At 44.6% G+C, this 26,015-nt stretch overlaps 1 protein-coding gene across 5 annotated transcripts in view; it reads right to left on the bottom strand.

Annotated features, from left to right (window-relative positions):
• The window catches only part of CASS4 (Cas scaffold protein family member 4), a 63,136-nt gene that overhangs the window by 3,985 nt on the left and 33,136 nt on the right, over positions 1-26,015 (bottom strand). For 3 of the 5 annotated variants that reach the window (XM_082359297.1, XM_082359295.1, XM_082359294.1), the window contains 5 exons: positions 21,949-22,050; positions 11,550-11,633; positions 9,008-10,315; positions 7,754-7,831; positions 1,371-4,742 (listed from right to left, as the gene is read on the bottom strand). In XM_082359297.1, the coding sequence (XP_082215423.1) occupies positions 4,332-4,742; positions 7,754-7,831; positions 9,008-10,315; positions 11,550-11,633; positions 21,949-22,050 (1,983 nt within the window). In that variant the 3' untranslated portion in view covers positions 1,371-4,331. Of the gene's footprint in view, positions 1-76; positions 170-1,370; positions 4,743-7,753; positions 7,832-9,007; positions 10,316-11,549; positions 11,634-21,948; positions 22,051-26,015 lie in introns of those variants that run through there. The other 2 variants (XR_014235435.1, XM_082359296.1) reach the window with 2 other exon arrangements.

The following is a 26,015-nucleotide window of genomic DNA, read 5'->3' on the forward strand; positions in this document are numbered from 1 at the left end:
AGAAAAATAGTTGCCACTGGGTGCTTGGGTCCACAGAGCTTATCACACTAGGAGATCTCTAAACAAGGCTTCTTACCGCTTCCATCCGCCTGATGAAATTGAACTTAATTGAGGTCAAGTTGCTACCACCACCATCGCCACCATACCACCCATCATTTCCTCTTCCTACCTGGAAAGGAAACAGTACACAAGACAGGGCATTAGAGAAAAATAGCCAAAAGTTGCTGAAAGCTAAAAAATATGATTTTATCCTACTTTACAGTTTTTTTTCAGAAGTAATTACCCTATTGAATTAATCAGTGGAAACTCATCCCGTAACTGCTCTCTTTTAAAAAAAAGGAAGGAAACACATTTAGCTAAGAGCAGCAGTTTTCATTATTTTAAACCCAATGGTTTTGTACTTTGTTGACAAAGGTCCTTGGATTGAACTCTTCTCAAAAAAAGAAATATATATAGATATAGATATAGCTCCAGATCTGTGTGTGTGTGTGTGTGTTTCTCTGTCTTTCTCTCTCTCTTTGGCTCTATCTCTCCATCGCTTGATCTCTCCACTCACATACATACATACATAGTATTCTGAAACCATTTGGGACCTGTTCATTACCTATTGGAGACTATGTCACTTATAAAGGACTAAATGAGTTAAAACATCTAAAGCATTAGAACAGTGTCTGGAATGTAGTAATACCTTAATAGATACATCCTGTTGTTATCACTCATGTGTAAAACATCATTTTGCCCCCTGGAGTAAACACTTATTGGTGTCTCCCTGGAGCAACCCCTCCTCCTTCTAATGCCATTGCTAACTTTGCTAGGGGCTCCAGCTGGGACACAGTGCTCCAAGGGTCTCTCGTGTTTCTGCACATCTTCTGAGCAGAGGCATTGACTTGACATTTTTTTCTAGACTATCTTTTCCAGGATGTTTGTAACAAACTCCCTTGGAAGACAGAGATAACCTCTCCCTCCAGAGCAGAAGGGCAGGATTGTTTGCTGTCCAATATTGTAAAGATAAGGTCTCCCTCTGAGGCAAAGCTTGGTCAGGTTTACACAGATACTATAAAAGATTGGGGCTTCCTATGTTCAGGGTGTTTTTTTTTGGCTTTGATGCAAACCCATTGTGTGCACAGCATCACATGCGCCCACCTTTGCTTTGCCCCTGGGACTTGAGGGATGTGAGGAAATGATGCAAAGGTGAAACATAAGCTGCTTGCGAGGCTGTAAGAAAAGCCCCTTGACTCTGTGCAGGAGAGTTGACATAACAGGCCTGACTAATCTCCCTAAGAAAGGCCTGCTTGCAAGGCTGGCTTTGGTGGTTGGCTAGGAATTTGGATTTGAGGAGGGTTTTCACCATCCCCAGAGTTGGTAAGAATGGTGCAGGGCCTAAACTGTTTGTACAAATGATGTGATTCATGCTGGGTGCCTGCTTTCCTTTGGAGAGTCTGGAATTTTGGTCCACGCCACACAGAGGCTGCCTGCAGGATCAGCCCCAGTGAAGACCCTGGGGGCCAGGCTCTCAAGAGTTTCCCTAACCGGCAACATTGCCCAGGTGTTTGTCACAGCTCACTGCTGGAGGAATTAAGGGTGTCCCGTGTGACCTCTGGGAGGGGCCTCTCAGCAGCTTGAGCCTGGTTTCCCTGCTACTTCACCCCCCCGCCCCGTGCGCTTTCCCTTTGTCGATTTTGCTTTGTCTCCTTTCACCGTGATGGCTCAGAGCTGTGAGCGCAACTATATGTGGGGACCTGTGAATCCTCCTATCGAATCACTGGACCTCGGGGTGCTCTTGGCGACCCCGACATAGTCTCTGACCCCAGAGTCTCGTGTCTTCTCTCAGCATTCATGAAATTGCGACAGGCTAACTTGTGAATTTGAAGTAGGAGAAAATCTCAGACATGTCACGGTTCTTATCAGATCCATCCCCTTACCTCTCTCGGGACACATGGGAGTGTGTGTGTGTGTGCGTGTGTGTGTAGGGGTGAATTCCAGGTCTAGGACAACTTGGGTATTACATGCCCCTCTCATCATGGAGCTTTCAGGGGCAGGCATCTGATCTAAACTAGTCCAAGCAAAAATCAAGACTCTTTCTTCCCCTCTGGCCACAAACCAAGAAGGACATAACTCAGGGCAACCACCTTGCCACCATGAGAGTTAACGCAGAGAAAGTGGGACTGAGAAACTGGGCCTTGATGATTCTGCTGGAGGACCCAAACCCAGCTGTTCTTTTTTTAAATTTTTTTAAGTTAAAAAAAATTTTTATACAGCAGGTTCTTATTAGTTATCTATTTTATACATATTAGTGTATACATGTCAATCCGAGTCTCCCAATTCATCACACCACCACCCAACCCCACTCCCGCCACTTTCCCCCCTTGGTGTCCATACATTTGTTCTCTACATCTGTGTCTCTATTTCTGCCTTGCAAACCGGTTCATCTGTACCATTTTTCTAGATTCCACATACATGCGTTAATATACGATATTTGTTTTTCTCTTTCTGACTTACTTCACTCTGTATAACAGTCTCTAAGTCCATCCACGTCTCTGCAAATGACCCAATTTCGTTCCTTTTTATGGCTGAGTAATATTCCATCGTATATATGTACCACATCTTCTTTATCCATTCGTCTGTCAGTGGGCGTTTAGGTTGCTTCCATGACCTGGCTATTGTAAATAGTGCTCCAATGAACATTGGGGTTCCTGTGTCTTTTTGAATTATGGTTTTCTCTGGGTATATGCCCAGTAGTGGGATTGCTAAAACCAGCTGTTCTTGAAGCCAGCTTGCCCCTGGATTATTTTAATATACTTGAGTCAATAAATTCCCTTTATTGCTTAAGAGAGTGTGGATATGGTTTTTGATCCCTTGTAACAGAAGGAGTCCTAGCTGATGCAGATCACAGCTGCTCCCAGAATGTGGATCTCTCCATTCTAGTGTAGGCAACCAACCCTCACAAAGATGGGATCCTTCTTTAGGGACCCTGAGACTAACTCAATGAAAATAATTAGTCTTTTGGCAGTCAACAATTTAAAAGCGCTTACTAAGTAGCAGATAGGAACCGGAGCTGGTACCATTTCAGGTGATTTCCAGCCTGGAGACGCTTAGTGGCTTAGGTGCACGTAGGAGACATGAAGACTTGAAGTGATGATGTAACCAGAGCAATGTAAGCTAAAGCCCCAGCTGCAAGGAGAGGAAGAGGAGGTGGTTTGACTTGCAGGGGTGGCGGGGGGAGCTCTGGGCCACTCTCAGATCTGTGCCCGGTGATAGGGATCCTGTTTATACCACACTTCCTGGCTTTGCTTTTCCTGAGCTAGCCTTGCGCATGCAAACTTGGCCTCTTCTGTAGCTCCTTGAACACTTTGGGGAGAAGCGTTTAAATGACACAAGTAAACATGTTGCTTTGGTACCAGAACCCAAGTGACACGGATCAAAGACTTTTCCAAAGAAAAGATTGCTACAAAGGATGTTGTAATTCATGACTGTATTTACATAATATTATAAATGATAACACATTTGAGACCGCTGAGGTATAAACCTTTTATGATCCAACATACTGAATTTATCAACACAGAACCTATAATGTACAAAATAAATTAATAGGGAACCCAACAGAACATGTTATGTTGCAAATTTACTGCTACTGATAACATGCCTGTTTTACTAGGTTCAGATAAAATAGCAATATATATATATATATTTTTTTTTTTTTGGTGTGAGATGCAGATACATAATTTGTACCAATCTCACAGAATTAGTTTAATCCAAAATGAAAAACTTATTACATTTTCTAGCAGATGCAACAGAAATTAATCGCTTGAAAATAATCTCTCGCCGCTTCTCCTACTTATTTTCTCCCTAGCACCTAATACATTGTGTACATTGTGTATGTATTTCTTCATCATTTGTCTGTCTCCCCATTCAATTGTAAGCTCCTTGAGGGCAAAGCCTCAGTCTGATTCAGTGCTATATGCCCAGCACCTAGAATTTGACATATAATAGGTACCCAATAAGTAAGTACTGAATGAATGAGTTTAAAACAGGCACACATTTAGCCCATATAAAAATTGATTTCTATAACTTCATTTCACACACTGGCCCTACATGATAGGCTAAAAACTTAGGTCCTTAGTTCACACCTGATTCTCTTCCCTGACTCTCTGTGGGATAAGCCAATGTCCTGGGGTTGCTCAGCCACTTGGTAATACCGGGTTTGGACCACGGCTGTTGCCACCCCTTGGTGTATCCCCAGGCTGGCTTTTCCCAGAGCACAGACTTGGACAGGCTGTGGGTGTGAAGCTGAAGCGAAGAGGTTAACAGGGAGAAGGAGGGAGGAAGGAGGCTCATTCCAACGTCCCCCTGAATTGCTGCGTGTGCCGCTCCAGCTTCTTGGCCTCGGCCTGGAGGTGCCCCAGGGCAGTGGGGCTGGGATGCTGGAGTACGGCGTGCTTGGTGGCCAGCGCCAGGTCCTTGAGCAGGCTGCAGAGGCGGCTGCTGCCACGCAAGATCTCGTTGCGCACGTCCCTCTCCTGGGTCTCCTGGCACAGCGTGTCCACCAGCTTCTGCCCGACCATGATGACCAGCTTGCTCTGCGTGATGAAGATCTCGGGGGGCTGGCTGTTGCCGAGACTGCTGTTCAACACGCCGATGGCTTTGAAGAGCGCCCCGAAATAGAGGCGGCAGTGTTCAGAGAGGCGGATTTTCTTCTCAGGGTTCTGCTGACTCAAAGGTCGGGTGCTAAGGGAGCTAGGATTCTAGAGAAGGTAAAGGAAACGATGGATAAGAGAGAGATTCGATCGACAGGCTGTGGTTGTCTCTCTTTTCCTGTTTTTGCTCAATTTGCTAGATGTTTTGTAAGAAAAAGTACAGTTTTGTTTGGGAAGCCCCACAGTATAACATTTGCCTAATAAATTAATGTTAAGGTTTTCAAAGCACTGTTACATATAAATTATCTCTCAGGTATATAATTTTATATATTGCATTATATATATAAAATCATTCATATTAGATACATATAAAATTGTATTCAATCCTGTTAGAAACCCATTCTAAGAAACTCGTTGACAATGACTAAATTTATAACCTTAAAAAAAAATGCAAAAAAAAAAATGCAGAAAACTTGATGGTGAGATTTAAAAACTTACTTAAAGAACAGGTTTTAAAGCATTTTAAAAAACCCTTCCTAGTTCCAGTATCAGAGGTAAATCTGAATCCCCCAAATTTCCAGAAGAAATAAAAATATACTGACTTATCTGCTTTAAGATTAAAATATTTATCTTACTTGCTAATTAAAGTTTTATTTAGAATTTTACTTTCGTGAATTTTATTTTCTGGAATGTGGAACCAAAGCCTATTCACTGCTGAAAGATTCTCAGCATCAAACTTAGTGGAAATCCTATTCCAGGTAACAATCAAACACACTGCTATATTTAAATTGGATAACCAACAAGGACCTACTGTACAGCACGGGGAACTCTGCTCAATATTATATAACAACCTAAATGGGAAAAGAATTTGAAAAAGAATAGATACATGTATATGTCTAACTGAATCACTTTGTGTACACCTGAAACTAACACAACATTGTTAATCAACTATACTCTAATATAAAATAAAAAGTTTAAAAAACAAAAGCCCCTTTGTTAGGTTATAGGTGAGGAGACTGAGGCTTCCGGAAGAGAAGAGGCTGCCTAGGGTCACTATATTAGCAAAATAAAGATCTGGAGCTCTTAGCCTAGTCAGCAAGTCTGAAACTCTCATTCTTTCTATTAAACTGTGCACTCTTATCAACATACGATCTTAAAATGCCCAGCTCAGAAGCACTCAGACAGTGTTATAGTCTGACTGTCTCCCCAAAATTCATATCATGAAACTCTACCCCTCAGTGTGAAGTTATTGGGAGATGGGACCTTTGGGAGGTGATCAGCATTAGATAAGGTCATGTGGGTGGGGCCCCCAGGAATGGGGTTAGTGCTCTTACAAGAGTTGCCCGAGAGCTTGCTTCCTCCCTCTGCTCTCTGCCAGGTGAGGATACAATGAGAAGTGGGCAGTCTGCAGCCTGGAAGAGGGCCCTCACCAGAATCTGACCCTGCTAGCACCCTGATCTTGGATTCCTAGCCTCTAGGACTGTGAGAAATAAATTTCTGTTGTTTATAAGCCACCCAGCCTATGGTACTTTGTTGTAGCAGCACAAACAGATTAAGATAGGTAAAGGGAAGAAAAGACTGAGGTGTTGGTTGAGATGGACTCTCGGGGGGCAGGGAGCATGAGAAGAATGCATCAGAGGCTAGAAATGAGGAGCAATCATCTGGACATTGGAATGCTGGCATCTTAGCTTGGGAGTATTACCTGTAGGTAAACAAAAATGTACTATGATTTTTATTCTGGGCTGTTGGAAATCTCTGGAGGTATTTTTGGTTGTCACGTTGACCAGGGAACACTACAGGCTACCAGTGGACAGGGGGCTAGGGATGTTGAACAGTCCATCCCATGCAATGAAGAACTGTCCACCTGATGGTCAGTGGTCCTCCTGCCACCCCCACTGAGAAGCAGTCAGTCTAAAGCAGGGTTTTTCCAAGGGTGATCCTTGGACCTCCAGCACCTGGGAACTTGTTAGAAAAGAAAATTCTCAGGCCCTTCCCTACACCTACTGAATCAGAAACGCTGGGGTTGGGTCCAGCCCTCTGGGTTTTAACAAGCCCTATAGGAAACTATGACACACTCTCAGGTTTTAGAACCACTGGTCCAAGGCATACTTCATGTTGAACAAAATAGCATGACTTGTAGCAATCTGACAGGCCCCAAGTTTTGGGTTTGGGGTTTGCAGAACGAAGCATCAGGACGCCTGGGTTATTACCTTAGTTGGCCTCTGAGAAGGCAAACAATCTTTTCCACATCATTGGATATCTCTGTCCCTTCTCTCCCACGCTGCCCTCCCCACCCCCACATCAGCCAGGAAGTTGAATGGGTTCACTGGTTCCCAGGCTTCAGTTATTCAAAGAAAACCTTCACACATTATGCCCTTTTTACCTTCCTCTTAACTTCAATCAGCTTCATCTTTGTCTTTAAGTGATCAGCTGTTTTTACTTAAGTTAAAACTTTTAAAATTTGTAAATGGAAAACTACTATCATTTGCCACTAATAGGAGGTAACCAATGAAAAATAAGTACAATGATAACATTTTTGATTTAAAAAAAAAAGGAAGAATATCAAATGTCAAAGAGGTGTTGAAGATACACAGGCCCCAAACCAAAATGGTTTTTCTGTTGTAATCAGAAATATTAAAAGGGAATGTCAAACAGATACACGCACAGAGGGAAGATCAAGTGAAGACACAGGGAGAAGACAACCATGTACAAGCCAAGGAAAGACACGTCAGAAGAAACGAACCCTGATCTTGGATTTCTAGCCTCCAGAATTGTGAGAAAATAAATTTCTATTGTTTAAGCCAAAGGGGGAAAAATGTCAGCAAGAATGTGAGTCCGTGTGACTTCATGCCATGTCAGTATCTCCTGTGATAAACTTGCAGAGCACCTAGAATTATTTCACTGATGGTTAAAGGACCATGATCCACATTTTGGGGATCATTGGACTTGCTCATCTCCAGGGTTCCTTCTACTGCAAAAAAGGAAGAACTGTCACAAAACCAAGTCTCCTCCCATGTGGGTCAGGGCTGTAATGCTGAATTATTCACAGCAGGAAACATCTCTGGGGATAAAGCCTATCCGTCAATCAGAAGTATTGAAGAGTCAGCATCATCGCTTACCTGTGTTTCTAAGTCTTTGTTTTCATCCAACCTTTGTTCCAAGATGGGTTTTTCTTTCTCTTCTAGGCTAGGCAACTCCTGAAACATAAAATCCCTTCAAATTACCAACTAGAATGGTCTTTATACTATTATATAGCTGTTTAAGTCCACTTTAAAACTTGAGCATTCCTCTTTATGTTTTCGTTGATGGTTCTACCTAGTGATGACTTTTTCCAACAAAGGAGACTTCAGCAGCCCGAGGGCTGAATTTTGCCTACCAACATGGCCTAATATAATGACATACAATTTTATTGGGAAATGAAAAATATCCAAATTTCCAGCTTCTCTAGAGTGTGTTAAAGCTCTTGCACCTCCAGGCATGTCAGCAGAAAACCAAGACTGGGGCTGAAAGCACTGAGTTATCTCCCTGACACAGGCCCCAGGTTACCTGCTGCATTTCTTGCAACTTGCAATTCTTTTTTTTTTTTGGCTGCGTTGGGTCTTCCTTGCCACACACGGGCTTTCTCTAGTTGCGGCAAGTGGGGGGCTACTCTTCGTTGAGGTGCACAGGCTTCTCACTGCAGTGGCTTGTTGCGGAGCACGGGCTCTTGGTGCGTGGGCTCTAGAGGGCAGGCTCAGTAGTTGTGGCGCACAGACTTAGTTGCTCTGAGGCATGTGGGATCTTCCCAGACCAAGGCTCGAACCCGTGTCTCCTGCACTGGCAGGCTGATTCTTAACCACTGTGCCACCAGGGAAACCCTGCAACTTGCAATTCTTGAACTAAAGGTCTCTTTCTATAGTGTCTAGACTCAGGGAGCAAAGTATTCCTAAGAGTAACTAGAGTCTGGAGGCTGCTAGGACCATGCACAATTTGGAAGAGTGTTTACAGTTCCTCTCCTGTTTCTAAGAAACACACTGACAATGACTAAATTTATAACTTTCAAAAATGCAAAGAAACTTGATGGTGAGATGAAAAATTTTGTTCAAAGAACAGGTTTCACAAGGTTTTCAAAATCCTTTCTAATCCTAGCATCAGAGGTAAGCCCGAAACCCCCAAATTTCCAGAAGACATCCTGTCTGCCTTAATATTAAGATACGTATCTTACTTCTTACTAAGAGCTCATCTAGAATTTTACTTCCATGAATTTTATTTTCTGGAAAATGGAACCCTTGTCTCCCCAAAGACGATAAAACAGATTCTCATCGTCTAACTTACTGGTGACCAGTCCAGATAAAAATGGAAAGTCCCCTTATAGTATACCACTCTGAACTCACCTGTTCACAAACATTTGTCCTATTTTTCTTTAATAGTTCAGTAGGGTGTTCGCTTTCCCTTTGTTTCTGAAAAGGAGCATTCCTTTGGTATGATTCAATCTCCTTTTGGGGAAGCTGGACGGATTTTGCAAGCTTAAATTCGGCATTTGGGGTCAATTGCGCGGGGTCTTCCTTTTCACAGTTCGGCTTGAAAAGGAGCCTCCCATTGGCAATGACGAGGGAGGCGAACCTCTTGATGTCTTCTGGAACCATCCGCGCCGTCAGGACAAATCTCTCCAGGTCATCCAGGCTGTTTTGGACTTTGTTGGTCACAAGGACTTCCAGGGACCAATCGCAGCTCTCCAGACTTTCCTTTGTTTCAAGCAGGATTTGGTAGGAGTTGGAGATTGTCTGTAGCTGATCCCTAATTTTGGCCTGAAGTTTACTGTCGGTGAGGTTACAGGCGGTCGCACGGACGCCGCAGGCGAAATCCAGAAATTCTCTCAAGGACTCCTCTATGCAGTCGGCAGCCCTGCGGATCGCGTGGATATTGGCCTCCAGGTAGTCTCTGAACCTCCACCGCCTGCTGACGAAGAGCATCAGGCCCGCGACAGAGCAGTCCACCTTGTGCTGCAGAGCTGTGGCTGTCTCTTTGGCCGAGTCCGGGTCCAAGGGGAGCTCTCTGGCTGACTCCTCCGAGAAGGAGCTAGAAGAGTGGCTGGACGTGGAGGAGGAGGAGGAAAGGACGCTGGCTCTGCTGCCAGAGCTGGAAACGGATAAGCCGTCGGGTTCGGGAGACAGCGACGCTGCCCGTCCGGAGAACCACGAGGAATTACGGTCCATGGAATTCTCTGAAGGCCCATCGGCTTTTGCCAGCTCTTTCCCAGCCTGGGGGACACTTGGCGTTGCTTTAGGGACGTCGTAAATGTTCAGCTTGGTGTTCTGCTCTTCCACTCGGGAGATCAGAAAGCTTGAAGGGACCTGGTAGCTGGCACCTTCATCCAAAGGGAATGCAACCCTGGGTGGTGGAAAGCTATAAGAAGGAATCTCTGGAAGGCTGAGTTTTTTCTGCATGGGCACATTTTTCCGCGGGTGTGGACTGAGGGTCGTTGCTCTGCTGTTTTGAGGGCTGTGAAAACCGGACATGTACCTGGGGAGAGTACGGTGCCCCGAGTTTTCCACAAAGCTGCTTAGAGATGCGTTTCTTACATCAGCCTTTTCCAGAGACACTGGCGTGTCATAAATCCATTCGGATTTCTGAGGGCTTGGGAGCGTGTTGCAGCTGCCTCTCCTTAAGGCAATGCTTGACATCAGAGGAACACTCTGCCCCTGTGAAAAACCACACAAAGTCACCCAGTTTAGGAGCAATAAAAAGACAGTATGAGCGACGCAGGTGACACATGTGTATTATACTGAGGACCCACCAAGTGCTGGGCACTGTGCTTCTTAAAAATCGGATCGACACTCCCCTACTCAAGCTTCTTCTGTGGCTCCCCGCTGCTGTTATCACTCAAGCCCTTCACAGTCGGGCTCCAACCTCCTTTTGAGCCTCCTTGCTCTCTGCTTCTGCCACCACCCTCCTTAAAGGTCCAGCTACTCTTGCTGTTTACCTTCCCCTGAACACAGAATGCTCTCTTGAACCACTATATTTAACTTTGCCCAAACTGGTTCCTCTGCTCTAAATGTCCTCCCAACCCCTTGCTTTCCATCTAACAAACTCCTATGCATCCCTCGTGACACTGCTGAGTTGCCACCTTGGGCACAGGTATATTTACTTCTACATGTGACAGAATCCAATGATGAACATGGATTACAGATTTCAAATTAAGGCACCTCCCCTTTATACAAATAAAAACCTACCTTGATGCAACATGTCTCCAAGGTATACAATAAGAAGAAGCATTTATCTAAAGTCTACTGAGCTCATGGGACTTCCCTGGTGGTGCAATGGTTAAGGATTCGCCTGCCAATGCAGGGGACACAGGTTTGAGCCCTGGTCCGGGAAGATCCCACATGCCGCGGAGCAACAAAGCCCGTGCGCCACAACTACTGAGCCTGCGCTCTAGAGCCCACGAGCCACAACTACTGAGCCCGCACGCCTAGAGCCCGTGCTCCACAACAAGAGAAGCCACCGCAGTGAGAAGCCCGCTCACCGCAGCGAAGAGTAGCCCCCGCTCAGCACAATTAGAGAAAGCCCGCCTGCAGCAATAACGACCCAACGCAGCCATTAATTAATTAATTAATTAAAATAAATAAATAAAATAAAATAAAGTCTACTGAGCTCTTGCTCTGTGCCAAGCACTGTACTAGGTCCTTTGCAGGGATTATGTCAATTCTCACATAAGTTTGTGATAAGAAACGGAGGCATATGGAAGTCAAAGGATGTATCTAAACCACATAGCTTGTTCTGTTCCTGAACACCATTGCAGTTACAAGTTTTGCCTCCAGTAAAGTAAGTTCTGCTATGAGGGATTTGTATTCCTAATTTTGACCAAGCAAACAACATTTCCCAGAGGCCGTTCAGGTTTGCATAGCATCGGATCTCAGCGCCCATCATACTTACGTTTGGTTGGCTGGCAGGGGGACCAAGTGCTGCTTTTTGGGGTCTGGGGGGGATGTCATATAGCTGTTGCTGCTTCCCTGGCTCCTGGGGAAAGACCACAAAGAAGGACAACTTGAATTTTTCCCTCCTGATGGCTGCACATCACAAACTCTCTCCACTCCAGTGTTTTTTTTTTTTTCCAAACGAAAACACAAATCACTGAAGACCTGGGGGATTTCAGTCATAATGCTTTTATGGTGGAAGTGTGTGCTCTACTGGGTATATTTTCAACAATGGACTCTGTGCTTTAGAAAAGGCGACTTCTCAATTGAAAGTGGGGACAAACTACAGAGAGAATTAGCTGCAGTTGCAGTTAAAAACGGTAGTTCATTTCCTCCTGTTAGTTCACCTTAAGATTGAATTGAAGAAGAATAAATATAAGATTGGGACTTACTATGTCTTTTACCTTTCTTGTTTTTCTCAGTAGAAATTTTCCTGTGCTTGTAACTCATGTATTCATCCTGCAAATATTTACTGAGTGCCTACTAACGACTAGACACTGAACTGTATGACATATATACACCCAGTAATGAGCAAAAGACATGGCGCCTCTACAGATAATAGGCTTTTTTTTGGTGCAACAATTAGGAAATACATATTTTAGGATAAGAAAAATAGGTTCCATATTCCAAAGCGAGGTGAGAGAGCACCAAAACAGGTTTTGCAAAGAAAGAGAGAAAAAGCTGGAATTTGGGGAGGGGGTTTCTTTGGAGCGAGTTGGGCTGTGAGTGTCCTGCTGTCCCCTTCTCAGTGGGGGGAGGAAAGCATGCTTTTCTCTCTCTTCAAGCAAAGTGGAAAGTACCCCACGGGACCTTCCGAGATTTGAGCTGTGCCACCTGAGCTTGGGGTCATAGTGCACAGTGTCTAACTCTGCTTGAGAAAAGTTAAAGGTGAGAATCTTCTGACAAAGCACAGGGCGGTGGCTGGGCTGAGGGGGTCTGTTCTCAGGGCGGGGACCAGGGGGAGCAAAGGGAAGCCCCTGCCTTGGCATAACATTTAAAGGTGCACCAACAAACTCAGTGTCTAAGGTAAATAATATTTTAATGCAATATACTTTAAAATCGCAATTGATGTGAAAAAAAACCGTGATGAACAAAATATCAACATTTTGAATAAAGAAATGATCCACAGGGCCGGGACGAGGGTGAGGCAAGTGAAGTGAGTCTTGCGAATGTGTCTTTGTTTAAAACTTTAGGGGAGGGCTTCCCTGGTGGCGCAGTGGTTGAGAATCTGCCTGCCAATGCAGGGGATGCGGGTTCGAGCCCTGGTCTGGGAAGATCCCACATGCCGCGGAGCGGCTGGGCCCGTGAGCCACAATTACTGAGCCTGTGCGTCTGGAGCCTGTGCTCCGCAACAAGAGAGGCCGCGATAGTGAGAGGGCCCGCGCACCGCGATGAAGAGTGGCCCCCGCTTGCCGCAACTAGAGAAAGCCCTCGCACAGAAACGAAGACCCAACACAGCCAAAAATAAATAAATAAATAAATAAATAATTAAAAAAAAAAAAAAAAAAACTTTAGGGGAGAAAGTGCCCCATTCTCCATTCCCCGCCTGCCCCCCTGTCCTGGCCCTGGGGTCCATTGCGGCTGAGGGAGCCCGTGCGTTCTCTATGGACCAGACGTGGGCTGCATGGGAACTGGAGCAGGGTCCAGGCCGAGAGAGTGAGAGCATCTCAGGAGGGTGAGGCTGGAGACGACCGGCTGCCTGGAGCTCAGGGAGGAACCTTCAGCCACCAGTTGGAGGAGAAGCATCTGCCCACCCTGTACAACTTGCAGGTAAGAGATACCCAGCATGGGACTTCCCTGGTGGTCCAGTGATTAGGACTCCAGACTCTCACTGCTGAGAGCCCAGGTTCAATCCCTGGTTGGGAACTAAGATCTCACAAGCCACGCAGCCAAAAAAAAAAAAGAGAGAGAGAGAGAGAGAGATACCCGGCAATCGGGGGAGGCGGGGAGGGGTTGGCACTTGCGGAAATGTCCCCGAAGAGAAAGAATCAGCCTGCAGTGCTCACTACCTCCATGGGGTAACATTGCGACATCCCTCCCACATAACCAGGCATGCGGGACCTTTCCACCTCTGCCCTCCCCCGCTGCTTCCCCTCAGCCCCGCAGGAGCCTGAGGTCACCCAGTGAGAAGGAACCCGAGGTAGGGAACTAGCAGAGAATCCAGCCAGCCCTCCATCCCTGCGGCAGGAGCCCAGGCCCTGCAAACATGCTGAGAGAGCAGGAGCTTTCGCTTTAAATATAGTAGGAACTTTGGGTATTGCCTGCACTGAACATTAAATTTCTCCATTGAGACTTCTTATTACCTGTCAGTGACCAGGAAGTTACAGAGCAGGCCTGAATTTTTATTTAGACTAGAGCTGTGGCCTTTAGCCCTGGCTGTGCTCCAGAACCATCTCGGAGCTCTAACATTACTGCTGCCCAGGGCCCACCCAGACCTCAAACATCAGCGCCTCTGGGTGTGGTTCCAGGAAACCCACGCCATTCCATGTGCATTGATGGGCAGGGGAGAACACAGCCACGGGGCAATTTTGATGGGCTAAGAAGTGAGTGAAGTTGTTTTCTGATTACACGAAGCATGGCTTACAGAAGTGATGTACCAGTAACATTCAAATAAGTTTAAAAAAACCCCAAAACCTAAAATTTCCTCCCCCAGAGATAATCAATGTTAAGATAACCAATGATAATGTTAAGACTGTGATGTGGGACTTCCCTGATGGCACAATGGCTAAGAATCCACCTGCCAGTGCAGGGGACACGGGTTCGAGCCCTGGTCCAAGAAGATCCCACATGCCACGGAGCAGCTAAGCCCCTGTGCCACAACTACTGAAGCCCACACACTCTAGGGCACGTGTGCCGCAACTAATGAGCCCGCGTGCTGCAACTACTGAAGTCCACATGCCTGGAGCCCGTGCTCCGCAACAAGAGAAGCCCCTGCTCACCGCAATTAGAGAAGGGCTGTGCGCAGCAACGAAGACCCAATGCAGCCAAAAAACAAAAAAAAAGATGCATATCCTTCATGATATTATTACTTTTAAAAAGTGCAGGGGGGCGGACTCAAGATGGCAGTGCGGGAAGACACCAAGTTAGCGTCTCCCCACAACTAGGGCGCCTGCCGGCTGCTGGTGTGGGACCCTGACGCCCAAGGAGACGGGAGGAACCCCCAAGTGAACTGGTAGGACATGGGGGGACTGAGGTGGGAGAAGAAACGGGGGCCAGACAGGATTGGTGCCCCTGAGGCCGGGAAGATCAGGAGAGGCAGGCGGGAGGGACTCTCCAGGAAGAGCGGGAGGGGAGTGAACGGCGATTGCCCCGCCCACTGGGGCTGGGGAGCCTGCTGAGCTCCCAGGCTGGTAGCCCCCCACCAAAGCCCCCTCCAGGCCACATGGGTCCTGGGGGCAGAGGAGGGAGGCCGGGGAGATCAGGAGAGGCAGGCAGGAGGGGCCCTCCAGGAGGAGAGGGAGAGGAGCGGAGGGCGATTGTCCCGCCTACTCGAGCCCAGGAAGCCTGCTGGGCTCCCAGGTGAGGTCCCCTGCCCTCTGAGACCAGGGGTGGGGGGCACGCCTGGGCCCCTTCTGTTCCTTGAGCCTAAGCCCCACCCCCCACAGCCCTCAGGGCCTTTTCCAGCCCTGTGGGTCCTGAGCATAGGCCCTGCCCACCACCCAAAACCACCCTTGCTTAGGCCCCGCCCTCCACAGCCAAGGCCTTCTCCCCCCTTTTTTTTCTTTTTTCCTTTCCTTTTTTTTCTTTTTTCTTTTCCCTCCTCCTCTTTTTTACTATTGTGGTACTGATGTACCTTCCAGTTGCTGATTCATGTATATTTTTATTTTTATGTTCTTTCTAACACATCTGTTAGTTTCCTAGTCTAATTTCATTTTTTACTATGTTATTGTTCTTTTTTTTTTTTGTCACCACATGTGGCTTGTGGGATCTTGATTCACGAACTGGGGGTGGGGCAGAGCTCCTGTGGTGGCAGCTCCAAGTCCAAACCACTGGACTAACAGAGAACCTCAGACCCCAGGAAATATTCATCGGAGTAAAGTCTCACGGAGGTCCTCATCTCAGCACCAAGACCCAGCTCTACCCAACAGCCTACAAACTCCAGTGTTGGAAGCCTCAGGCCAAACAACCAGTAAGAAAGGAACACAATCCCACTCCTAAAAAATAAAAAAAAATTTTTTTTAAATGAGACGGCAAAAAAATATGTCACAGATGAAGGAACAATGTAAAAACCTACAAGACCAAATAAATGAAGAGAAAATAGGCAATCTACCTGAAAAAGAATTCAGAGTAATGATAGTAAAGATGATTCAGAATCTTGGAAATAGAATGGAGGCATGGATTGAGAAAATACAAGAAATGTTTAACAAAGATCTAGAAGAACTAAAGAACAAGCAGAGATGAACAACACAATAACTGAAATGAAAAATACACTAGAAGGAATCAATAACAGAATAATGGAGGCAGAAGAACAAATAAGTGAGCTGGAAGACAAAATGGTGGAAATAACTGCCGAGGAGCGGCATAAAGAAAAAAGAATGAAAAGAATTGAAGACAATCCCAGAGACCTCTGGGACGACACTAAACACACCAACATTCAAATTATAGGGGTCCCAGAAAAAGAAGAGAAAAAGAAAAAGGCTGAGAAAATATTTGAAGAGATTATAGTGGAAAACTTCCCTAACATGGGAAATGAAATAGTCACCCAAGTCCAGGAAGCACAGAGAGTCCCATACAGGATAAACCCTAGGAGAAACAGACCAAGACACATATTAATCAAACTAACAAATGTTAAATTCAAAGAAAAAACATTAAAAGCAGCAAGGGAAAAACAAAAAATAACACACAAAGGAATCCCCATAAGATTATCAGCTGATTTTTCAGCAGAAACTCTGCAGGTCAGAAGGGAGTGGCAGGATATACTTAAAGTAATGAAAGAGAAAAACCTACAACCAAGATTACTCTACCCAGCAAGGATCTCATTCAGATTCGATGGAGAAATCAAAAGCTTTTCAGACAAGCAGAAGCTAAGAGAATTCAGCACCACAAAAACAGCTTTACAACAAATGCTAAAGAAACTTCTCTAGGCAGGAAACACAAGAGAAGAAAAAGACCCACAAAAACAAACCCAAAACAATTAAGAAAATGGTAATAGGAACATACATATTGATAATAACCTTGAATGTAAGTGGATTAAATGCTCCAACCAAAAGACACAGACTGGCTGAATGGATACCAAAACAAGACCCATCTATACGCTGTCTACAATAGACTCACTTCAGACCTAGGGACACATACAGACTGAAAGTGAAGGAATGGAAAAAGATATTCCATGCAAATGGAAATCAAAAGAAACCTGGAGTAGCAATAATCATATCAGATAAAATAGACTTTAAAATAAAGACTGTTACAAGAGATAAGGAGAGACACTACATCAAGGGATCAATCCAAGAAGAAGATATAACAATTATAAATGTTTATGCACCCAACAAAGGAGCACCTCAGTACATAAGGCAAATGCTAACAACCATGAAGGGAGAATTTGACAGTAACACAATAAGAGTAGGAAACTTTAACACCCCACTTACACCAATGGACCGATCATCCAAACAGAAAATAAATAACAAAACACAAGCTTTAAATGACACAATAGACCTGATAGATTTAATTGATATTTACAGAACACCCAAAAGTGGCAGAATACACTTTCTTCTCAAGTGCACATGCAACATTCTCCAGGATAGATCACATCTTGGGTCACAAATCAAGCCTCGGAAAATTTAAGAAAATTGAAATTGTATCAAGCATCTTTTCTGAACACAACGCTATGAGATTGGAAATCAATTACAGGAAAAAAAACTATAAAAAACACAAATACATGGAGGCTAAACAGTGTACTACTAAATAACCAAGAGGTCACTGAAGAAATCAAAGAAGAAATTAAAAAATACATAGAAACAAATGACAACAAAAACACAATGACCCAAAACCTATGGGATGCAGCAAAAGCAGTTCTAAGAGGGAAGTTTATAGCAATTCAACCTCACCTCAAGAAACAAGAAAAATCTCAAATAAACAATCTAACCCTACACTTAAAACAACTAGAGAAAGAAGAACAAAGAAAACCCAAAGTCAGTAGAAGGAAAGAAATCGTAAAGCTCAGAGAGGAAATAAATGAAATAGAAATGAAGAAAACACTAGCAAAGATCAATAAAACTAAAAGCTTGTTCTTTGAGAAGATAAACAAAATTGATAAACCCTTAGCCAGACTCATCAAGAAAAAAAGGGAGAGGACGCAAATCAATAAAATTAGAAATGAAAAAGGAGAAGTTACAATGGACACCACAGAAATACAAAGTATCCTAAGAGACTACTACAATCGACTCTTTGCCAATAAAATGGACAACCTGGAAGAAATGGACAAATTCTTAGAAAGGTATAACCTTCCAAGACCGAACCAGGAAGAAACAGAAAATATGAACAGACCAATCACAAGCAATGAAATTGGAACCGTAATTAAAAATCTTCCAACAAACAAAAGTCCTGGACCAGATGGCTTCACAAGTGAATTCTATCAACCATTTAGAGAAGAGCTAATACCGATCCTTCTCAAACTCTTCCAAAAAATTGCAGAGAGAGAAACACTCCCAAATTCATTCTATGAAGCCAACATCACCCTGATACCAAAACCAGAAAATGATATCACAAAAAAAGAAAATTATAGACCAATATCACTGATGAACATAGATGCAAAAATCCTGAACAAAATACTAGCAAACAGAATCCAACAAAACAGTAAAAGGATCACACACCATGATCAAGTGGGATTTATCCCAGGGATGCAAGGATTCTTCAATAACGCAAATCAATCAATGTGATACACCACATTAACAAATTAAGGAATAGAAACCATATGATCATCTCAATAGATGCAGAAAAAGTTTTTGAAAAAAATTCAACACCCATTCATGATAAAAACTCTCCAGAAAATGGGCATAGAGGGAACCTATCTCAACATAATAAAGGCCATATATGACAAACCCACAGCAAGCATCATACTCAAAGGTGAAAAACTGAAAGCATTTCCACTAAGATCAGGAAAAAGACAAGGATGTCCACTCTTGCCACTCTTATTCAACATAGTTTTGGAAGTCCTAGCCACAGCAATCAGAGAAGAAAAAGAAATAAAAGGAATACAAATTGGAAAAGAAGAAGTAAAATTGTCACTATTTGCAGATGACATGACACTATACATAGAAAATCCTAAAGGTGCCACCAGAAAACTACTAGAACTAATCAATGAATTTGGTAAGGTTGCAGGATACAAAATTAATGCACAGAAATCTCTGGCATTCCTATACACCAACAATGAAAAATCAGAAAGAGAAATTAAAGAAACACTCCCATTTACCATTGCAACAAAAAGAATAAAATACCTAGGAATAAACCTGCCTAAGGAGGCGAAAGACTTGTACTCAGAAACCTATAAAACACTGATGAGGGGCTTCCCTGGTGGCACAGTGGTTAAGAATCCGCCTGCCAGTGCAGGGGACCCGGGTTCAATCCTTGGTCTGGGAAGATCCCACATGCCGTGGAGCAACTAAGCCCGTGCGCCACAACTACTGAGTCTGTGCTCTAGAGCCTGCGAGCCACAACTACTGAGCCCGCATGCCACAATTACTGAAGCCTGCGCACTCTAGGGCCCGTGCTACGCAACAAGAAAAGCCACCGCAATGAGAAGCCCGCGTGCAGCAACGAAGACCCAACACAGCCAAAAATAAATAAATGTAAAAAAACAACAACACTGATGAATGAAATCAAAGATGACATAAACAGATAGAGAAATATACTATGTTCTTGGATTGGAGGAATCAATATTGTGAAAATGACTATACTACCCAAAGCAATCTACAGATTCAATGCAATCCCTATCAAACTACCAATGGCATTCTTCACAGAATTAGAACAAAAAATTTTACAATTCGTGTGGAAACACAAAAGACCCCAAATAGCCAAGGCCATCTTGAGAAAGAAAAACGTAGTTGGAGGGATCAGGCTCCCCGACCTCAAACTATACCACAAAGCTACAGTAATCAAGACAGTATGGTACTGGCACAAAACAGAAATATAGATCAATGGTACAAGATAGAATGCCCAGAGATAAACCCACGCATATATGGGCACCTAATTTATGACAAAGGAGGCAAGAACATACCATGGAGAAAAGACAGCCTCTTCAATAAGTGGTGCTGGGAAAACTGGATAGCTATGTGTAAAAGAATGAAATTAGAACACTACCTAACACCACACACAAAAATAAACTCCAAATGGATTAAAGACTTAAATGTAAAACCAGACACTATAAAACTCTCAGAGGAAAACATAGGAAAAACACTCTTTGACATAAATCACAGCAAGATCTTTTTTGACCCACCTCCTAGAGTCACAGAAAGAAAAACAGAAATAAACAAATGGGACTTAATTAAACTTAAAAGCTTTTTCACAGCAAAGGAAACCATAAATAAGACGAAAAGACAACCCTCAGAATGGGAGAAAATATTTGCAAATGAAACAACAGACAAAGGATTAATCTCCAAAATATACAAACAGCTCATGGAGCTCAATATCAAAAAGACAAACAATCCAGTTAAAAAATGGGTGGAAGGGCTTCCCTGGTGGTGCAGTGGTTGAGAGTCTGCCTGCTGACGCAGGGGACATGGGTTCGAGCCCTGGTCTGGGAAGATTCCGCATGCCGCGGAGCAACTGGACCCATGGGCCACAACTGCTGAGCCTGCGCGTCTGGAGCCTGTGCTCTGCAGCAAGAGAGGCCGTGATAGTGAGGGGGCCCACGCACCGCGATGAAGAGTGGCCCCCGCTTGCCGCAACTAGAGGAAGCCCTCGCGCAGAAACGAAGACCCAACAGAGCCAGAAATAAATATAAAAATAAATAAATAAATAAAAGAGCCTTCCCTAAAAATTAAAAAAAAAAAAAAAAATGGGTGGAAGACCTAAATAGACTTTTCACCGAGGAAGACATACAGATGGCCAAGAGACACATGGAAAGATTCTCAACATCACTAATTATTAGAGAAATGCAAATCAAAACTACAATGAGGTATCACCTCACACCGGTCAAAATGGCCATTATCAAAAAATCTAGAAACAATAAATGCTGGAAAGAGTGTGGTGAAAAGGGTACCCTCCTGCACTGTTGGTGGGAATGTAAATTGATACAGCCACTATGGAAAACAGTATGGAGGTTCCTTACAAAACTAAAAATAGAACTACCATACGACCCAGCAATCCCACTCCTGGGCATATACCCTCAGAAAACCATAATTCAAAAAGAGACACGTACCACAATATTCATTGCGGCACTATTTACAATAGCCAGGACATGGAATCAACCTAAATGTCCATTGACAGATGAATGGATAAAGAAGATGTGGCACATATATACAATGGAATATTACTCAGCCATAAAAGGAAACGAAATTGAGTTATTTGTAGTGAGGTGGATGGACCTAGAGTCTGTCATACAGAGTGAAGTAAGTCAGAAAGAGAAAAGCAAATACCGTATGCTAACACATATATGTGGAATCTAAAAAAAAAAAAAAATGGTACTGATGAACCTAGTTACAGGGCAGGAATAAAGATGTAGATATAGAGGATGGACTTGAGGACACGGAGTGGGAGGGCAAAGCTGGGGTGAAGTGAGAGTAGCATCGACATATATACACTACCGAATGTAAAATAGTTAGGTAGTGGGAAGCAGCAGCATAGCACATGGAGATCGGCTTGGTGCTTTGCAATGACCTAGAGGGGTGGGATAGGGAGGGTGGGAGGGAGGCTCTAGAAGGAGGGGATATGGGGACATATGCATGCATATGTCTGATTCACTTTGTTGTACAACAGAACTAACACAGTATTGTGAAGCAATTATACTCCAATAAAGATGTATTTAAAAAAAAAAAAAAAAGACTCCGCACTCCCACTGCAAGGGAAGTAAGATCGCACCTGCCAAAATAAAATAAAAGTGCTTTGGAAACTGAAAAAAAAACCAAAAAGTGCAGATATGTGTATGTGTATGTTTGTGTGCGTGGATATAAAGTATCTATTACAAATGAAAAGTAAAAGAATTTTAAATATTCAGAATTCAAATAGTAGTAATGTTCTCCTGAGCAGGTCTGGGTTCCCTGGGCACACAGCTGGTTTCTGAGTGGTGATATGTCCTTTGGAATCAGGACTGATGCTCCAGGAGATATCTCAGTGGTAAAGCTGAAACGCAGGGTCTGCGTGACCCTGAGACCTCACGATGGATGGAGAGGTGTGGGAAGATCAGGGCCACGGCTGAGGCTCACCTTTAGGGCTGGGAGGCACCGGCTCTGGGCAGGCACATCATACACCTGGCAAGGCAGAGCTGGCAACGAGGTCCGAGCAGGTCTGGGAATTGTGAAGAGGGCCTTGGGGAGAAAAAGAAGAGTGGAGGGAAAGAAACGTCACCGCTGAGTCCACGGGTCATGAGACAGCAAAGGCAGCTCTGACACACTGGGACGTTCTCTGGGCACCTCTAACTGGAGGCCCTTCGTTCTGAGACTGGGAACAGTGGGACGCTGTTGGGGAGGTCCATGGTGGAGGGCAGTCTTCCTCACGTGCTGGCCCATAGCTGCTTGCATCAGCCTCACCTGGGAAGCAGGTTGGAATGCAGATTCCTGGGCTCCGAGTCCGTTGTACGGAATTTCTGAGTCTTGACGGAGAAACTGAAAAACTGCAGTATCATCAAGTTTCCCGGGTGATTCTGATGTTCTCTAGGGATCCCAGGCTGTGATTCGAATGCTGGGTTATTAATGTTTGTCTAATGATGCTGAGGATGCAGCCGTGAATGAGGCAGGCGGGGGGGCTTTACAGGTGCTGCCTGATCCTCCGTTCTGTGATCCCTTCACTGCTGCAGGTTAGTAAACCGGACTTGGTCCCTGCTGGTCTTCGGTTGCTCTGTCTAGGACAAACTCAGGACTGGTTCCCCATTACGCTCTGGGTTAATTCCAAGCTCCTTGCAGCCCATGCCCTGCCCAACCCCAGGGACTATGCATGGTGTGTCCCCAGTTGTCAGCCATCACCTTCCTTCCTCCCGGCCCACCCCCCTCCTTATTGGAACACACCAAGCTCTCTCCCACCCCAGAGCCTGTCCAAATGCGGTTCCACTGCCTACCACTCTACAATCACCACAGGTCCATTTTATTTATGCAGCTGACTTTGTGGGTCACACTTGCCCAAGAGACAACCTACAGACTACAAGGGGACTTTCCTGTGTTTGGAATTTTAGGTGGAAAGACGTCAGTTCAAAAATACCCAGTGTTTCTTGGAAAATGTAGATGGCAATCAGTTAAGGAACCTGTTTTGAGAAACGTGGTTTTGAAAGGTTTGGAGGACAGAAGGTAACTCCAGTTCAAGAACTAGAGGGTCTAAAAGCAATTTCATCAGGAAATCTAACCTTTTTACTTGAAATACAAAAGATTACCCTCTCTGAATTTAAACCAAAATCAAATACCTTCTTTGTATGGACATTTTATTTTATTATTTTTTTAAGAGAGGCTGGCATGTTATATTAAGGAAGTTGGAATAAAAAGTAAAACAAAGCTCAAGACAGTGGTTACCCTGGGGGGAAGTGGCTGGGAGAGGTGGGAGGGGGCTTCTGGGATGCTAGTTTTGTTCTTTTTCTAGATTCGGATACTAGCGACTGAACTCTGTACCCTTAGGATCTATAGGTTAAACTTCAATAAGACAAAATAGATAGCGTCAGCCACAGAGCCAGGTGAACAAGATCAAGGGCAGGCCAAGGGCTCTGCCTTGGGTGTTGGCAGCCCAGGGGTGTAGACAGAGACAGACACAACAAAGAAACTGTGGTCTCTGGTATTCATCAGGGTGTGACCCTGGATGGCCCTTTCACCTCCCTGGGAATCAACTTCCTCATTTGTAAAGCGAAGAGTTGTTCTAATCTACACGGGTCTCTTCCAGCTAGAAAGACGGAGAATCTCTTATTAGGACAACTTGAGACAAGTGACATATTTCCACCTTCTTGGTTTTTAATTTTTGGCCAACCTTAATCTAGAGATACTCAACCCGGGGAATCTCTGAAATGGGTCCCCCGGGCCATGTGCCAACCCTGTGAACTGCCCGTCGGAAAACAGCTCAAAGCTAGTGGCGGGCCGTGCTCGGTTTTACCAATGTCCGCTTCTGCTTAGAATGTAATATTTTCTTGGCGGTCTCAGACTCAAGGCTCACCGCTAGGTTACCCGAACGGGGAGAAGATGTCTGCCTTTTCTGTGAATCAGAAGATTCTTAACTGATTATCATCTTGCATTCTTCCAGCTCCTTCCTTCTTGTAGTAGAGGAAGAAGCAAAGTTATTCAGAATCACCAAAAGATACAACTTGAGGTGAACTTAGAAACGATGGAGCCCCACCCTCTCTTGATACAGAGCAAGAAGGAGAAGTACAGAGCGGTGCTGGGATGTCTCCAGTCACCCAGCATAGCTGTGGCCGCCCCAAAAGCCAAGTGAACCTGGACTCCTGATTTCTAAGCCACACATGGCATCTCTTGCTTTAAAAGACCCCACAGCACAGAGAAGGCAAGAAAAAAGGGAGGCGGGAGGGAGCAAAAATATAGACAGGGCAGCGATGGAGGGAACTTAAGCAGGAATGAGAGGCAGGAAAGTGCCCCAGGTGTTTCACTGGGGCCACAGCAAGACCTGCTTGAGTGGTGAGGGGTCCCTCGCCTCTAAATTCCCCTTTGGCAGCCGTGGCTTCTGTCCACGGCCGCAGCCTGCACCAGCGAGAGCTCCACGCTTCATGTCAAGGACAAATGTTACAGCTAATGCCCTGGCCCTTTTCTGAGTTAGGATGGTAAACTCATCTCTCCTTTCATACCACTGTCAGTCTAGAAGTTGACAGTGAGTCCACGGTTGTGAAGCCTTAGGTTGGATCTGGTCGTTTCATTCATTCCGTAAATGTTTACGGAGCACCTTGCAGGAGCCTGGCACTGTGCTGGGGGTTTGGGAGCCCCGGGAACAGTGGACATTGCCGCTGCTGTCCTTTTAGGGGGTCTTTGATTCTTTTTGTTTCTTTTAGTGGCTTTGAAAAGCAACTCAGTTAACTTCAGCCCAGGCCACTTGTTGTTCTCAGAGAAGCCAGCACCGAGTCAGCTGCTCAGATGACAGCTGAGTGTGCCAGGCCTAGATCTGGGCCAGTTGTTCCCGAAAAGTGACTTGGGGTCCACCTCACGGATGGCTGCTGGAGACTCAGCTGCCTCCTTCTGGTGTTTGCAGCCAGTGCCTACGAGTGGCAGCTGTTCTGTGTAACAGCTGGTTCTCTGCCTGGCAGCCCCGGGGAGCTAGGAAATCTGAAGTACTCAAAATCTCTTAAGGAAGCAACACCTTCTTGTTTGTTTGAAGAAGCTAGTGTGGAGGAGGCCTGCATGGTAGGTGGGATGTTGCTCGGGGGGCTGGGGGGTGGGGGCCGGCACATACATGGGAGGAGTGGCCTTTCCTGGACACGGACCTCGTTGGGACTTCCATGCAGAGCTGGGGCCGGGTGGGATGTGTCATCTGAGCTGAAAGCAAAGTGTGTGATGGCAGGAAATGCCTGCAGTGACTGAAGACCATGCAAATCTGTTCTACATTCATAACACTCCATGAAGGCCAGGGCTTGGGGAAAAACAGTACATTATTTTTCTCTTCTTTTAATTCCTTTCCTTCTTTTTTTAAAAAAAAAAGTTTCATTCTGCATTTACTGAGCGCTTCTTTTCTGCTGTTTTTTAAAAATTGTTATTTGAAAAAATTACAGATGTAACACATGCTCTACATAACGCACAAATCAACTTCCTAGTCTCTTTGTTCATCAAATATTTATCAAGTACCCACCCCATGCCAGGCATGGTCCCAGATGCTGGGGACACAGCAGTGAATAAAATAAAGGTCCCTGCTTAATGCCTTCTTTCACTTTCTCCTTAACCAGTTCCACTTCCTAAGGGTAACCGCTGTTGGTGTGTATTCATTTCAATGCACACATACACGCACAATTTTTTTTTTTGAGTTTTTCTTTGTTAGGTTGGTTTTTATTTAAATGGTTCTTTCTCCCCACTTATAAATACCTTATAGGACTGCTTCATCTTTTTTTCACAACTGCATAGTAGCTTATCATAGGGTTATGCCAAAATTTATGTAACAAATACCCCATGAATACACATTTAGGCATCTTGGATTTTTCCCTATAACAAATAATGCTATAGTGGCTATGGCCTCCTCATCCAGATCTATTTCTGCCTTCTTGTATATTTCTGCAGCAATTCTGAAAGTAAAGTTTCTGGATTGAAAGGAATACATATTTTAAATCTGATGAGTGATTTCTTGCCTTTGACCCATGGAAATTCAA

The sequence above is a fragment of the Balaenoptera borealis genome (assembly GCF_965194805.1).
Source record: "Balaenoptera borealis genome assembly, chromosome: 16".
NCBI classification, from domain to species: domain Eukaryota; kingdom Metazoa; phylum Chordata; class Mammalia; order Artiodactyla; family Balaenopteridae; genus Balaenoptera; species Balaenoptera borealis.